The sequence below is a fragment of the Propithecus coquereli genome, unplaced genomic scaffold, assembly GCF_000956105.1.
Source record: "Propithecus coquereli isolate 6110/MARCELLA unplaced genomic scaffold, Pcoq_1.0 Scaffold5, whole genome shotgun sequence".
NCBI classification, from domain to species: domain Eukaryota; kingdom Metazoa; phylum Chordata; class Mammalia; order Primates; family Indriidae; genus Propithecus; species Propithecus coquereli.
In genome coordinates, this window is record NW_012150840.1 from 10733929 (window position 1) to 10752031 (window position 18103).

The following is an 18103-nucleotide window of genomic DNA, read 5'->3' on the forward strand; positions in this document are numbered from 1 at the left end:
CAAGCTGACTACCAAAGTGCTATTTCCATGGACCAACGACTAAGCTGTGGAAAGAATTTCACTTTACAGAAACCATTGTTATGGTTACTTATGCATTAAAAAAAAGAAAAGAAAAGAAAAGAAAAGAAAAAGAAATTTGAACTTCCCTAGGGCTTTCTGAATGTCAGCTAATGGTAGAATTCAGGGCCACAGTCCAAAGAGAAAGGAGATAGTTTGGAGACAATTAAAAAACAAAAATTTGGTGGTGCAATTGGAAGGAATAAGCCATAATCACAGATACTTAAAGAAACATATATGGGTTTTCTAAAAAGTTCTTCCCATTGGTGGGAGGAAAGCTTACATGTGAAACTCATAGTATTAACATAAGCGATAGTAAATCAACTGTGATTTAAAAAAAAACATGACCAAAGAAAGCAGCAGCAAGAAGCATCTAATTTAAATGCCACACACTGTGCATGGAGTCTCCTGCAGCTACAGAATAAAAAGTATATAAGATGCATGATAGAAAGTGCTACTTCTGAAAGATGACAATTTTAACTTCCTTGAAGGGTAGGGTATGAAAAATAGGAGCTTTCAATTACTAAATGGTTTTCTTAGAGCACCCTTAATTTGTCTCATAAAAGGTGGAAAGTTTCGGAGAGAGGACTGGAATTTGAGATGAGATAGAAAGGTAGGTAGAACAAGATTATGCAAGGCTTTGAAATGACTTCAAAACGGTGAGGTTTGAGCAAGGGGGCTGAGGCCAACCAAGCTCTCCCAATGCTGGAAAAAACTATTTAGAGAAAATCTTTCATCACTTCTTGACCTTTTGGATAAGATCAAGTGGAGAAAAATCTTCCAATGAAATCCATCCTCACTATCACTGGACTCTCTCACCAAACACTGTAGCTGTCTCTGGGGATCCTGGGAATGGGAAGCAAGTGTTAAGCAGCTGAATGCAACAGAGAAGTTAGCAAGAGGAGGGGCTTTGCTACCGGTTATTTAAGGCTACAGAACAGTGTCTTAAAAAAGCATAGTGGAAGAAATCTTACTGAGATTTACCATGAACAAACCAGTGCAGTCTACTACTTACCCCTGTAAAGTTACATTACATAGGTACATTTATAACCCATTGCTACTTCTGTTGTAAATGAACCAAAACACTTAACATGAGAACTCCTGGATTGACCTGAAGCCCTTTGTTCAGCCGGCATATTTACAGAATTTTGCTTATCTATAATTCAAAGCATTGCTCCAGGGAAGGGGAGTCACCACAGCACTGATTAGTGGCAACACCAATTCAAAGCTGGGCCCTACAGATACCTACATAGTCCCCAGTTCATTTGTTCACTAAAAATTACTGATCATTTACTATGTGTCAGACATGATGTTATGTTCTGAGGAAGAGACAGTCCCTACTTTAACCACAAACCGAAGTTTACCCTTTTCCCTGTCCCTTTTAGATATTACAGAAGCAAATCAAAATAAGACCTGGTTCCAAGTTCAACTCCATAACTTACCAGATATGTGGACGGAGCAAGTCAGTTTACCTCTGATTCTCAGCTTCCTTTTCTGTAAAATAAGGATTACAAATTCTGCCCTTTCTACTTCAAAGGGTAATTTTTAGGGGCCAACAACATAAAATTTTAAAAAATTCTTTATAAACTACATAGTGATTGCTATATTGGGGTAAGGGACTAGGTGTAGTTGTCAAGAAACTCGTGGCTGCTGTAGACCCAAACTAGAAAATCTGATGGAGAAAGGATGAATAAATACACAGTACATATGCAAAACCTCCTGAGTGATGGGAAGACAGATTAAAAAAGTCCATTTATCCACAAAGAGGAAAAGACTGATTAGAACTCAAACTTATTGAAATTAAGTATATCTATAATCTGTGACCTAGAAATCTCCCTCATGAATAGTTTCTAGCAAGGGTGACATTTAAAATCTGTAATAGTCATCCAACATGCACCAACCCATTGGAATAGACGCCATCTGGAAACAACGAGAAGGGGAAAAGCTATTCAGTACATATCTGCTAATTATCAGCTGCATCCCAGAAAAACCCGTCATAAGTAGAGTAACCACACATCCTGGTTTGTCTGACAGTCTTGGTATATACCTGTTGCCCCAGTATAGTTAAAAGAGTCCCTCTTCAATTTCAAAAGCATCCCATTTGGACAAATGTGATTATCCCATCTATAAAGGGTAATGCAAGAATATGTTCACTGTAGCATATTTTGTGGTAGTATGGAGTCGATGGTAATTTAGGTGTCCGTGGTAGTATGGAGTCGATGGTAATTTAGGTGTCCGTCCTTCAGGGAATAGATTAACATATAGTTAAAAGTTATAAGCATTTAATAATCACATATAAAGTTACAAAGACAGGTTTTAAAATGTAATGTTGATATGCATAGCACAACACTTCCTATAAATAAAAGCACATATGCACAAAACAATATTATCTATATACAAAAATGTGTGCATATTTAAGAACATGTAAAGACACATTAGAGTGGGTACTTGTTGGGGGAAGGATACTGGTTAGGGTTTAGGTATGAAGGGCAAAAATAGAACTAGAGAAGAAGGTAGTGTGATAGCAGTGTGCTTTGGAGCTAAAGAGTATAATTAATTTAGCTTTCAGCATCTAAGGTCCAAAAAGGGTTAAGGAGAAAGGGAGAAAGAAAAAACACTGGGACTCGACGTAACTTTTTAAAAAAGTGAGTGAATGAAAAAGTATTGCTTAGTAAACTCTGGTTATAAGGTCCCAATAAATTTTTAAAACACAGCAAGATTAAAGTGGGTTGCTTCATATCTAGTTTAGATAACCAATCTAAATGCAAAAAAGTAAAGGTGGCATAAGAATGACACCACTATCAGATTGGGAAAGAAAAGTGTCCTAGCAGAAGAGCCTTGGAAGTTAAACAAGAAATACCTTTTGGACTCCTGACTACAGTTCTGTACCCTGAGCATGTTGTGAGTAAGAGCAATAGCAGCTGCAACAGCTAATATTTATTGAGTACTTAATATGTACCAAGTAATATGCTATGCACTTTACATACATTTTCTCATTTAATCTTTTTAACAAACATGAAGTATTACTCGCTTTTCACAGATGAATTTAAAAAGTGAGGCATGGAGAGATTAAGCAACTTTACAAAAAGGTCACATGGTTAGCTCTTTGCAAAGCCAAGACTCTAAGTCAGGCTGTTTGATTCCAAAGCTTGAGTTTTTAACCATTTTGGTATACTGCATCTTTGCAGAAAATGAACTGTTTTAGAAAAAAAAATCTTCTAAACATTGCTGGTTATCTTGGGAGCCAACTGGTCTTTGGGCTGGCTGTGAATAAGCAATGTTGAGACAATGGCTGTAGAACAGTCCCCAAGAGTACTATATTCCAAAGGAAGAATTCATCACTCTGGAGTTCTATTACTGTAGTCAGGATCCCTATTGCTTACCTTCAGATTAGATAAAGAAAACCTTTCATTTCATCCAAATTCTTGTCTATAAAATCTAAAAGTTATAAAGTAAAAGACCAGTGTTTAACCTGTTATTCTGGAAATAATAATTCTGAACATAATTAAAAGAAAATGAAATAGACCATTAACACCAAGGATTACAGCCACTTGTTGAGTTATATAGACCCCACTTTCCCTTTAATTATCTGGAGGCTTTTTCTATCCCAAGATCAATCCCACTAATTTCCCCCCAGACATTGATCAAATTCTACTGGACACACAACTTCCTGTCTATCTGTATTGTGGTAAAATATATTTAACACAAAATTTACCATTTCACCCATTTTTAAATGCGTAATTCAGTGGCATCAAGTACATTCTTAATGTTGTGTAACCATCATCACTGTCTATTTTCAGAACTTCTTCACCAAATAAAAACTCTCTACTCACTAAACAATAACTCTTCATTCTCTCCTGCCCCCAACCCCTAATAACTTCTAGTACTCTTTCTGTCTATATGAATTTGTCTATTCTAGGTACCTCATATAAGTAGAATCATACAATATTTGTTCTTTTGTGTCTTGGCATGTCTTCAAGGTTCATTTATGTTGTAGCATATATCAGAATTTCATTCCTTAAGGCTGAGTAATAGTCCATTGTACGTATATACCACATTTTGTTTATCCATTCATCTGTCAGTGGACATTTGTGTTGTTTCCACATTTTGGCTAATATGAATAATGCTGCTATAAACATCAGTGTACAAGTATCTGTTTGATTTCCTTCTTTCAATTCTTTTGGGTATACATCTAGGAGTGGAATTGCTGGATCACACGGTAATTCTATGTTAACAAAGTGAGAAATTGCCAAACTGTTTTCCACAGGGGCTGCACGATTTTGCATTCTCACAAGCAATGCACAGGGTTCCAATTTCTCCACACCTTCCCCAACACTTGTCATTTATTTTTATAATAGTCATCTTAATGGATAGTAAGTGTTAACTCATTGTGGTCTTGATTTGTATTTCCCTAATGACTATGTTTTCATGTGCTTATTGGCCATTTGTACCACCTTCTTTGGAGAAATGTCTATTCAAGTCCTTTGCTAATTTTTGACTTGTTTTTTGCTGTCGTTGTTGCTGTTGTTGAGTGGTAAGAGTTCTTTATATATTCTGGATATTAACTTATTATCAGACATAAATTTGCAAATATCCTCTCCCCTTCTATTGGTTATCTTTAACTCTCCTCAGCGTCCCTTAACGCACAAAAATGTTTAATTTTAATGAAACCTAGTTTATTCTTTTTGTTGCCTGTGTTTTTGCTGTCACATCCAAGAAATCATAGCCAAATCCAATGTCATGAACCTTTTTCCTACCTTTTCTTCTAAGAGTTTTAGAGTTTTACCTCTTGAATTTAGGTATTTAATGAATTTTTAGTTAATTTTTGTGTATAGTATAAGGCAAGAATCCAACTTCATTCTTCTGTATATGGATATCCAGTTTTCCCAACACCACATGTTGTGAAATGTACATCCTGTCGTTATTTGGTGATGTGTTTTGTATACATCTGTTGGGTCTAATTTGTTTATAGTGTTCAAATCGTCTACTTCCTTATGGATCTTCTGTTGGTTGTCTTATTCATTACTGAAAATGAAGTCTAACTATTATTTCTTCCTTCGATTCTTTAAATATTTGGGGGCCCTGCTGTTTGGTGCATATATGTTTAGAAATGTTATATCTTCCTAATGAGTTGATTTTTTAAAAAAAATCAATATATAATGTTCCTCTTTGTTTCCTGTGATGGTTTCTACCTTAAGTTTATTTTGTATATTTAGTACAGCTACCCCAGCTCTCTTTTGGTTACTGTTTCCATGGAATATCTTTTTCCATTCTTTCACTTCAACCTACTTGTGTCTTTAGTTCTAAAGTGAGTCTGCTATAAACAGCATATTGTGGGACCATTTTTTAAAACCATTCTGCCAATATCTACCTTTGATTGGAGAGTTTAATCTACTTACACTTAAAGTAATTACTAAGGAAGGACTTACTTCTGTTATTTAGCTCTTATTTTTTGTATGTCTCACAGTGTTATTTTTAGTTCTTCATTTCATCCATTACCGCTTTCTTTTGTCTTTAATTGCTTTTTTTTGTTTGTTTTTTTTTTGAGACAGTCTCGCTCTGTTGCCTGGGCTAGAGTGCCGTGGCGGCAGGCTAACTCACAGCAACCTCAAACTCCTGGGCTCGAACAATCCTTCTGCCTCAGCCTCCCGCGTAGCTGGTACTACAGGCATGCGCCACCATGCCTGGCTAATTTTTTCCACATATTTTTACTTGTCCAGCTAATTTCTTTCATTTTTAGTAGAGATGAGGGTCTCACTCTTGCTCAGGCTGGTCTTGAACTCCTGACCTTGAGCGATCCTCCTGCCTCAGCCTCCCAGAGGGCTAGGATTACAGGCGTGAGCCACCACGCCTGGTCTAATTGCTATTTCAGTAATGACACTTTTTGACACTCTTCTCATTTCCTTTTGTGTATATTCTACGGATATTTTCTTGATGATTACCATGGGGATTACATATAAAATCCAAAACAGATAACAATCTAATTTGAATTGACACCAACTTAACTTCAATTACATACAAAAACTCTATTCCTATACAATTCCATTCCCGCTTTATGTTATTGATGTCAGAAATTATATGCTCATATACCATTTGCCTGATAACATAGATTTATAATTATTTTTTGTGTATTTGTGCTTTAAATCCTATAGAAAATAAAAAGTGAATTTACAAACTAAAATTATAGTAATACTAGAATTAGAAAAAGAAGAGCAAAGTAAACTCACAAAGAAAGGAAATAATAAATATCAGAGCAGAGATAAACAATATAAAGTCTAGAAAAACAATACAATCAGTAAAACCAAACTTGGTTCTTTTAAAGGATCAACAAAACTTATGAACCTTTATCTACTAAGAAAAAAGAGAGAAGACTGAAATTACCAAAATAAAAAATGAAGGTGGGACTATATTACCAATACTATAGAGAGAAAAAGGATTATAAGAGAATACTACATGAACTGTACATCAACAAATTAAATAACCCATGTGAAATGGACAAAATCCTTAACATATACAAGCTATCAAAATGACTTATCAATTAACAGAAAACTACACAGACCTGTAACAAAGATTTTTGAATCAGTAACCAAAAACCTCCTAACAAAGTAAAGCCCTAGACCAGATGGCTTCATTTGGTGAATTCTACCAAACATTTTTTAAAAAAAGAACAGCAATCCTTGTCAAACTTTTCCAAAAATAGAAAAGTCAGAAACGGTTCCTAATTCATTCTATAAGATTAGCATTACTTTGATATGAAGGCCAAAGACACTACATACACACACACACACAAACCTACAGACCAATATTCCTTATCAATATTGATATAAAAATTCTCAATAAAATACTAGCAAACAGAATTCAACAGCACATTAAAAGGGTTATTTACACATCATGACCAAGTGGGACTTATCCCAGGAATGCAAAGGTAGTTCAACATAAGAAAATCAATCAAAGTAAAAGCACATTAAAAGAAGGAAGGAAAAAAGAACCATGATCATCTCAATGCAAAAAAAGCATTTCACAAAATCCAACACCTGCTCGTGATTTTAAAAATAAAAAAATGACCTTTAACAGACTAGTAATAGAAGGGAACTTCCTCAATATGATAAAGGGCATTTATGAAAAACCTACTGCTAACATCATACACAATAGTGAAAGACTGAAAACTTACCTCCTAAAAGCAGGAATAAGACAAGAACGCATGCTTTTGCTATTCTATCAACATTCTACTAGAAGTTTTAGACATTAGAGGGGAAAAAAAGTGAAATAAATGGTAACCAAACTGGGAAGGAAGATGTAAAACTCCCTCTTTTCTCAGGTGTTGTGGTCTTATACATAGAACATCCTAAAAAATCTCCAAGAGCTAATGAACAAATTAAGAAAATTTGAAGATGTAAGATCAACACACAAAATTCAGAGGTATTTCTATATACACTAGCAATGAATAATTAGAAAAGGAAGAAGGCACTTTCATTTACTGTAGCATCAATAAGAATAAAACACTTAGGAATAAATTTATCCAAGGAGGTACAAGACTTACTGAAAACTACAATAACGGAAATACAACATTCATTGGATAGGCTTAACAGCAGATTGGAGAGCACAGAAAAAAGGTCAGAGAACCTGAAGGCAGATCAGTAGAAAAATACAAATTTGGAAAACAAATAGAAACAGAATAGAGCCTCAGGTATCTGTGGGATGATATAAAATAACAAGATACAAGATATATCTAAACATTTATGTGTGACAACCATAATGAATGAACAAGGATAGGACTTAACCTCTCACCATAAAACAAACCAAGAAAACTAAACCAGATATATAGAATAAATATTTCCAGGCTAAGGCAGTGCAGGACTAAAATATCTAATAAAAGGGAAATAAATAATGTAGCTCTATAAGCACTCTAACTTTCTGAGTGGAGGTAATTTCTGGATCATAGCCAGAGAGGAGGAACCAAGCAGAGCCTGACAGCCTCACTGAGCTGATGAAATGGAGATCAGAATTTAGGGAAGGTTAGTTTGCTGGAAATTGCAGGACAGAGTTCTGGAAAAGAGGAAGTAAGATAGGAAAAAAAAAAAAAGAGCTTCAGATATCTCCATGGGTCTTTACTGAGTACTAGGCCATTCAGATGTAGAGGAAACTCCACAAAGCTAGACAAGCAACAACTAGGAAATTCTAAACCAAATAATTTTCAGAGTTCACACGAGGCAGAGAAAACAAGTTCCGACCGGCCAAGATAGAAATACTCAGTGATTTACTTAGCAATTCAGTGGAGATCCACTTAAATCATACCTCATTTGTAGGGTGAATAGTACTTTAGAACCATCCTAGAAAAGCTTAAAATGGGCCTTAAAGAAGTCAAACTGACCTGCAAGTTATTTAGCTGCCTGCTGAAACAATGTTCAACATTTAATGGGAAAAAAAAAAATTGCAGACAATCAATAATGTAACATTCATAATATCCAGAATCTAATTAACAACTGCTAGCGTTCTAAGCAAGAAAAATACCCAAAATCAAGAGAAAAACCAGTCAACAAAAACAGAGCCAGAAATAAGAGAGCATGAAAATAGCAGACAAGGATGTTTAAAAGGCTATTAAAATTATGTGTAAGTAATTCAAGGAAGACAAACATAATGAAAACACAAAATATTTTTTAAAAACAGAACTTAAAGGTTTGAAAAATATAATATCTGAAAGAAAAAAATGCACTTTATTTGATTAACACAATAGATTTGACACCACAGAAGAAGAGATCAGTAAACTTCAAAACTCAGCAATAGAATCAATCCAAAATGAATTAGATTTAAAAAAGGCCTGGGGAGAGGGGTGGAGATCACAGTAACATGTGGGATAACAGCAAGTGGGTTAATATATTAATATATGTTTCTAGAGTTCCAGAAGGAGAGAAAAACAGGAGTCAGAAAAAACCATCTAAAAAAACAACTGGTTCACATTTGATGAAAACTATAAACAAATAGATCCAAAAAGCTCAACAAACTCCAAGCAGTATAAATACAAAAAAAACAACGGCATGGCATATCACAATCACATTGCTCAAAACCAGGTATAAAGAGAAAAGTTTAAAAGTAGCTAGAGGAAAAAAGGACACAATGTACAAAAGAGTAAGACTGACAACAAACTTCCTCAGAAACTATGAGACTCAGACAGGGAAAGTCAAGCTGTCTGTATCCTGGGACTACATGAAGGCCATCAAACTGTTCATCTCCTTCCTAAGCATCTTACTCTTATTGTGTAACCATGTTGCCACCCTGGCTTCTAATTACTGGCCAGTCTCTGGACCAATCGCCCCATTGTCAGGAGGACCCAGGAGCATACTAAATCTGTCTGAGCATCTATGGAGCCCTAGGCATTTCACAAAGTATCACCATGATTGGCTATTCCACAGTGGTGTCCATGCACCTCGAAGTAAGTATGGTAATGTAAGTAAGGAAAGCAGAGTAAAGCAATATGTCAAATGAGTGGGTCAGATGCTAACCATTATACATGAGTTTGCCTCTTTCAGGTCCCTGCCCCAGTTGGAAGCACCCCTCCATCCCTTCAAACCATGAGACCAGGTGGTGCTTAAAGCTTGGAAAGAACAAGGACCCGAATAACCACTGGCAGAGAAGTGGAAGGGACCCTATCAGGTGCCTCTAACAACTCATACCACGTTGAAATTGTCAGGAGTAAAACCTTGGGTCCATCATACCAGAGTAAAGAGGTGTCCCACAGAAGAAGAGGACCCAAGCTCCCTGCCTTTAGGCAATCTAAAGTATCTGTTTAAGAAGAAGGAAAAATGAAAATGTTGATATTTTCGCTAACCTTTCTTTGGTTGTTTTGTCTATAGGATAGAGAGACAACTCCTTAGTGAAGATTTCCCTGGGCTATTGCCTCTTCTGCTGATCTGTCTTGCTGCTGGGTTTGTCATCCTAAACCTTGTTTGGTACAAATATTCCTGTATATGACTTCTGAATTTGCAGAAGCCAGTCTCTTGGTTCACCTACAGGGTGCAACTAATAACTCCGCACTCAGAGTTCCCATGTTTCTTTCTTACCTGGCCCTGTATCAGACATTGTGTGCTAGGTGACAGTAAGGATCCACAATCCTACTGGTGTCTTAGATACCAAGCGGGGTAAAATCTCTTACCAGGTATCCTCCTCCATTTCACCTTGTCAATATTCACAGTTGCAGCTGTTGCTTATGCCCTTTTTCATAAGGGCTTATGCCCTTATGCCCTGTTGTATTCTTTATTTTCGTAAATCTACTGCCAAAGCTTTGAAATGGCATACATAAGTATAAATCTTCCATCTAAAACATCACCCCAATTCAGTAGGAAGTAGCTCAATGACTACATTGTCCCTCCTCCCAAAGATATGGAAGGATAAAATTGACAGTGGAGAATATGTAACACAGGGAACGCCTGAAAACAGTAAAATGTTTTAAGAGTTGTCTCTTTCATATCACTGCCCCCCTCCCACTCTTTTGGGAATTAAAACCTGCATCCCTGCCCAATGCCAGGGGCAGGGGAATATCCTTTGTTTTTTGTACCACAGGAGATAGCTCAATGGAGTTATCTAGGTGGAGGTCATGAGATTGTTTTCACCACAGATGAGGTCGATCAGGACCCCATAGTTAAACAGAAATAGCCCCAAGCTGAAAACTCCTTTTAAAATCTCTGTATTTCTGCTTATAGAGAGGACTATGGTACTTTAAGATCCAAGTCTGCCATATTCTTTATTTGCTGGCAAATTAGGAAACTTCTCTTTCCTTTTCCTCAAATCACTTGTCCTCATTCTTCTGATGCAGTCTCAGGGACAAGTGGTAAATTTTCAGTAACACTTGTCCATGGTTTGTGTTTTCCCAGGTGCATGCTCAAAATCTTGGCTTAAAAAACCTCTACTGATTGCAATTTTTGCCTCAGTCATTTATTTGGTTTGACACAGGAATATCCTGTAGTTTTGTATAAGAGGAGAATGACATTATCTAATTTGTTTTCAAAACATTTCCTAAAGGCATTTAATAGTTTGTTGGGTCTTTTGTCTATAATGGTCCACTGAGCCTGAATCTATGTGAAATGGAATATGTCTTATGAAGGTCCATAGCTCTTTGCTTATGCTACCTTTAGAGGGTACTTAGCACATGCCTATCATAATTACCCTCCTATTGAACTGTAAAATTCTTAAAAATAGGAATAATTTCTTATTATTTATTCTAGTATCCATGATTCCTAATCATAGTGTAGGCACATAGAAAACTCTAAATAATTTTTAAAAAACAGTTTTACATTGAGTCTTCTGAAACCAACAGTTGTGATTTTATCTAAGTATATTTTGGATATTTCTCCTCAATAAATAATTTTGCATTTATTCAAATATAGTCACTGGCTACTTTTCTCCCTAGTCACATGGCTTCACGAAATGTTTCTATAGTTGAACATTAGCTTGCCTTTCTATTTCCCCAAAGTAATTACTAGATATATTAGTTTACAGTTATTCTTAAGTATTGTTTTGAAAAGATCTTCAGACTGATCCTTGAAGCAATCTTTAAGAGACTTTACCATGGGTTTTCCATCTATTCCTTCTCATTTCTGGTATTTTAGCCAGTTTCCTATCCAACATAACACATTATATCTAACCTTATTCTCTCTTTCTCAAATTGCATTTACTGAGAAACCTTGTTTATGACTTTTTGATGCTGAAACAGACCATATTACTAGTTCTCTTTATTTAAAAACATTCCATTATATTATTCTGATATCCATCAGTTTGCCCAGTCATTTCATGAACATTTACTGACCACTTTGTCATACATTAAACAAAGTATTAGGAAAATAAGAAATGAAATATATATTCTTTGAATCAGAGGAGCTCAGAGTAAAGCAGAGGGAGGAGGAGACACAAGCGAGAAAGCAAATAGAAAAAACAATTATCTATAGTGGCTTCCAGCCTGGATTTTTAACTCACATAGAGGATCCAAATCTTAAATCTGCCACTTATAAAGCTGCACTATATAAAAGTTAAGGTTTTCTCATTTGTAAAACGGGAACAATAACCATTTCATCTGTTCCTTTTAAAGAGGAGCTAAGGTAAAGTGCTTAGCTTAGTGATACATGATAGGCAATCTATAAATGGTATATGATATTGATAATAAGGAAGCATCTATTCTGGGCAAGGAAGGCTTCCTGGAGGAGGTAACTCTTGAATTGAGTCTTAATCAATGGATAGGAAGAGGAAGGAATCAAGATGGAACCTTGGAGAAAGGTTAAGTTTCCACATTAACACTGAAGACTCTTCATAATCCAACCTCTACCTACCTCAGCAACCTCTTTGAATCTCATAAATGAAACTTCCCTTCTATTCAGGGTGGTTTACTCACTGACCTCAGAATATGCTTTGCTTATTTTCTTCTATTCCTGCTTAGGCTTTACCCATCCCTGGCCCTGGCCCTTAGCCTAAAGCCTGGCCATCTACAAGACAAACATTAAGCTCCACCTTCTTTTAACTGACCACTTGGGTCCTTAGCAGTGGCTCTACTCCTTGAACTTTTCCAGCACAGGGTCAGATTACCATGCTCCCTTCCAAACTTCTGTGCCCTCCCACTACATACATGCTCATCATACTCCCTAACCATCTGCACCTTTGCTCTGAGATTTAGCTTTCATATGAGAACATTACGTCTCCATTGGATTGTAAATTCCATGAAGGGCTAGACTTTGTGTAATAAAGAGAGGATAGGGTACGGATATAGCACTTTAGTTTCAGATATCTTTGATACATGAAAGAAGGAACAGACCAGAAAACTGTTAGCAACAGTTTCAGTTAGGGTTAAGCCCAAAGTACACAACAAGACGGTAAAGGCTTAAATGCTTGGACTTAATGGGGCTTCTTATTTTTAGGTTCTCACCTTGATATGTACTCAGCTCTATCAACAGCAAACTATAAAAACTTTCCACTGTAAATTGTGTTAGTCATTTAAGATGCCTCAAATCCTTCTGGTAGTGAGGCATGACATAACAAAATAAAGGTTAGAAAAAGGCTGGCAATCAACTTCTTAAGCATGACTACTATAGTGCGAGGTAGTATATGGAATAGTAGAATCAAGATACCTGGGTTAAAATCCTTTGAAACTTACTGGCATTCGAACTGGAGCAAGTCCTTAACCTCTCTGAGATAATTTCTCCCTCTAATAATGTGGACTGAACACTTACCACTCAGGGTTGCTGTGAAGATTAAATGAGTTGATATTTACATAAAGTAACCAGCATACTGCCAGAAAGACAATACTTCCTTAATTATTCATGGCTAAAATATTGTATAAATCCATCATCCTCTGCAAAGCCTTTACAAAAAGAAAACAGAGATTCTCTTCCCTCTTTAAAGATGGTATATGAGAAGGAACTTACTGAAACCCATTGAGACCTCAGGCCTGAACACAGGAATCCTACTCATGATACCCAATGTACAGTAGGGTTGTCTTTACAGCCAATCTCTACCATCTACAGTGAAGAAAAGCTATTATTAGAGTCCTGTCACACTTTTTTAGAGTAACTGAGTCTTAAGACTCATTAACAGACTTTCAATTTGATAAAGAAAAAAGTGAGAGCCTTACAGACTATAAGCAAGCTAGACTCTCATAGAAAGAAAAGAAACAGCTTTCCATAAAGGATAAAAGGTGAACTGTTCAACACTCGAAGGCATTTGAGATTTTGACCACTGCCTTTGAAATTCTTCAGCTAACTCAGTGATATAGTTTGGATATTTGTCCTTTCCAAATCTTATGTTGAAATTGATCCCCAATGTTGGAGGTGGGGCCTGGTGAGAGGTGTTTGGGTCACAGGTGCAGATCCCTCATGAACGGCTTCGTGTCCTCCCCATAGTAATGAGTGAATTTTTGCTTGATTAGTTTAAAAGAGCATGGGCACTCTCTCCTCTCTTGCTTCCTCTCTAGCCATGTGACATGACTGCTCCCCCGTTGCCTTCTGCGATGAGTAAAAGCTTCCTGAGGCCTTCACCAGAAGCAGATGCTGATGCCATCTTTCTTGTACAGCCTGCAGAACCATGAGTTACGTAAACTTCTTTTCTTTATAAATTACCCAGCCTTAGGTAATCCTTTATAGCAACACAAAATGGACTAAGACAACTAGTTAGTCCAAAATAGGAGGAATCATAAAATAACATGGAATGGGCCAAAGAATCACGAACTCTTCTAAGTAGAAGACACCTCTGAAGTCATCTAGCCCAACCCTCTCCTTACACAGTTGAAATAGTAGACGAAGGAGAGATGCCAAGCTACACGTCAAGCTTCTTTTTGCCTCCTCACTTTATTGTCATAATTTTCCTAAGATTGCATTATTTCCCTGTAGTAAGCAGAATCACAGAGAATAGATTCATTTGCCTTATAATATGGGCCCAAACACTGGAAATATCCAAGATTCTTGTCCCTGACAGAAGGCTGGAACAAAAGGGCAACAGTACACACATTCTGGCAGTTATCTGATTAAACTATCAGGTCCCTGAATAGAAACCTGTACAAAGGCAAAAAATGATAATGCTGCCGACAAATAGAGATGCATACTTAGAATTAGAGGCTTTTTATATTTCTTCTACAGAAAGAAAGATTCCTATGGAACTACCAAAATTATGTAGAAATTTCTAGTGGTGACTATTGACTTTTCCCTGTGTATCTTCATGATGATACCATGAAGAAAAGCTGAATTAGACTCAGAGACCAAGAATACCACATACCAGGAAACCAGCTCTGGGGAGTAATAAAGAGGAGGAGCTTGAAATCTTTCCTTGTTAAATGAACCAACCAAATATGAAATGACTGTTTTTATCCAAATTCAATCCTAAACTTGTGGCTCTACTTTCCCAGTAAATTCATTGACTTATAGACCTAAGACATGAAAATGCTTAGGAAAATTCAAGAAGCCACTTAGTGAATAAAGACATTCCATTCTGAATAAATACAAATACAACACAGAAATTAAAGCACTTTAGGGTGAAATATATTAGCTAGACATAATATTCCTTTTAATTAGTCCTGTGGAGCTTGTCCTAATGCCAATGTTTTGGAAAAATGTTAATACTAGAAACTTTAAGTCTGCAAGGTCAACAGGCTTTAGTATTTAGTAAATACTAAAATGGTGAGTTGAACATTAGGCTACACTGTTAAGCAAATGACAACAAAGATGAAGTGATATTATACTGAATTTTAGAAATATTTAGTGCTTATAACAAGAAAGACAGTATCAGGGTTCTGTTCTAGTAAGGAGATTCTGGAAATACTGTGGTTGCCACAGCAAAAGGAATATGTCAAAGTACATTAAATTCTTAAGCAAGAGGGAAGAATCAAACCTCAAACAATATCACAGGAGGTAATATAATAACTGAGGATATTTAGGCTAAAGAAGGAAAAGGCAGATTAGGAGAACAGCTAGATGCCTTTAAAACTTGCAGAGCAATCAGAAAAGGAAGTAGCATTGTTACAATTGGCCCTAAGAAAAGAACAAGTATCAATGAATGAAAAGTATACAAAAACAGATTTTGGCTTAAAAATAACTTTCCATGTTAGCCTCAAAAGTCAATATTAAGGGTGAGAGAAGGCAAAATTTATATAAAATAGGAAAAAATAAATTCAAAAAACTTGGGCATTCTGAATAGGCCTTTGACAAAGTTTAGGAGCTAATATGGAGAGCATGACATTAATCCATGAAGATTAAGAATGAGTTATACTCCCATAAGTAAAACCAACTTTCAATTTTTTGTAGCAGAAGACGTAAGTATGGATAATTCTAAAAACCATATTTTATAAAGAATAATCTATCAGTGATGATTAAGCTACTGCAAAGTTGCAGATGACAAAAGCTACTACCGTTCTATATAGTAGCAATGAGAACAGAAAGGAGCGAAAAAATTTCAGAAACATTTCAGAGATAGAGCTCCTAGTATTTGATTTACTAGAGACTCTTGGAATACAAAATTCAGCAAGACTTACTATGTCAGTCTAGCCATTCATCCATTAACAATAACAATAGTAGCAAACACATACTGCTTACCATATGTCAGGCAATGTTCTAAATATTTTACATAGATGAACTCATTTCATTCTCTTATCACTATGAAGTGTATTGTATAACCATGCCCATTTTACAGATGATGAACTAAGGCTTACATCAGTTAAATTATTCAGCCAATAAATATCAAAGAACTAGTAAGAGGTTAGATATAAGATTTGGATATAGGTAGCGTAATTCCATAGCTAAAGCTCTTAAATGATAGAATAAACAGCTGTAAAGGAAAAGCAACAAAGTCCAAAGTAGGCAGTATGTAGTAACGTTAAGAGCCCAGTCTAGCGAAGACAGTCAAGGAGGAAGAGGATAGCAGGGGTTAAGTGAGGATTTGGTTATATCAGAATCTCAGGGGGCATTCATTAAAAAAAAAAAAAAAAAATCCGTATTAAATCCAAATTCCTAGAGACGGGACTTAGGAATTAACGTTTTAATGTTTTGGTTTTTGTTTTTTTAAGCAAAAACAAAAGCTCTGGGTAATTTTGTGGTAAAACTTCTGTAAGTTGGGAACTTTTGTAACAGATCTCTAAGGTCTCTTCCTGCTTTAGCATTCTAGCTGACGCTGTAAATGAATTTCCCAGAAATAAAAAGAGAGAGGGAGGGATCTTAGCTCCAGGAAAACGGCTATGCATTCAGACTCCACACCGTTTATGCTCCCGCTTTTACTAAACGGTCCCTCATAGGAGCAGGGATAGAGCAGGCAACGGAAGGAAGGGTGTGGTGTCCACAGTGTGCTGGCTTTAAAGCAGGCTGTTTTCCTAGGCTTTCTAGCACCATTAGTAGAAAGAAACCCTTCCTGCCTATAAATATGTGTGGTAATCCGACTGCATTATGAAGAGGATTCCTCAGAACCTGGCTAACGATGGATGCCAATGTATTCTAAGTGCCCCAAAGCGTTGCAGGAAGCCTCTAGGTCGGGGCCTGCCTACCCCAAGGCCAGGTGAATCTGGCTCAGCAGAAGAAATATCCGCGATTACACCCGCAAGTCCTTTACTCTCAGATATGACCCGTTCGCACATACCCGAGGGTCCTCTGGTAAGATTGATCTCTTCCTCAGCGACCATATAATCCACTCCTCCGTTCATGTTTTACTGGTCACCCGCCTTCCTATTGGGGTCAGTTGGGGCTCCGCACAGGTGAAGGTGAATCAATCTCGGCACTGCGCCCAAAGCACAGCACTTTCGGTTTCAGCAGCCTCCAGACCGGAAGAGGAAGTCGAGCGCGGGGAGCGCTGGGAGTCGTGGTCTTCGCCGCCGGCTGATTGCCCTTTCTCACCCAGTTTTCAAAGCAAAGTAGCAGGTGAGCAAGCGGCAAGTTATCAATCAAATTTGCCTTTGAAAGCAGGTGGGAAGGTGAGGGTGGGGGAGGCTAATAAAAGCAGGGGACACAAATAAATTGATATTGTCGAGAAAAAATTAAAAATAAAATATCCTGGCCATCTCTGAAAATCTCCACAAATGTAGAAAAGAAAAAAAAATAGTATTCTGTAAGCATCGAACCAGATTGGGATGGGTGTCACAGGCAATCCACTAATGAGAGTGCAAAGACAGACAAAAATTTCACCTTTTATGTGGCCAAGCAGATACAATGCGTTACATGCATGTTCTCACGTCACGTAAGAAGAGTTGACAACACTGTTTGCAACTCATTCATTGGTAGTTCGCCCTTGGGGTATTGGTCTGTGTCTGCTCTTTCTCTTACCTTTATCCAGAGAAAAAATACAACTTCCCATCTCTATGATAAGCAGGTCCTTTGAGTTTGGAGCAAGGCACTTGGGCTAACTCACTTTGCATGGGAGATGGGGGCACTGTCTTCCTTGATATTTATTAACATTTACGTTTCAAAGAGTTGACTCCCAGGACCTTAAGAAAAAGATTCCTGGGCTGTATCTGAGAAGAGGCTTATTTAGCTTTTAAAAAGATATAGATAGATATAGATATAGATATAGATATAGATACAGAGGAGGGATTATA

At 36.8% G+C, this 18103-nt stretch overlaps 1 protein-coding gene across 1 annotated transcript in view; it reads right to left on the minus strand.

Moving 5' to 3' along the window:
* LOC105819743 overlaps positions 1–17344 on the minus strand; it is a 74306-nt gene extending 56962 nt beyond the window's left edge. Inside the window, exon 1 of the mRNA XM_012656046.1 lies at positions 17152–17344. Within this exon, the coding sequence (XP_012511500.1) occupies positions 17152–17215 (64 nt within the window). The 5' untranslated portion in view covers positions 17216–17344. The remainder of the gene's footprint in view (positions 1–17151) is intronic.
* Positions 17345–18103: the final 759 nt, after the last annotated feature.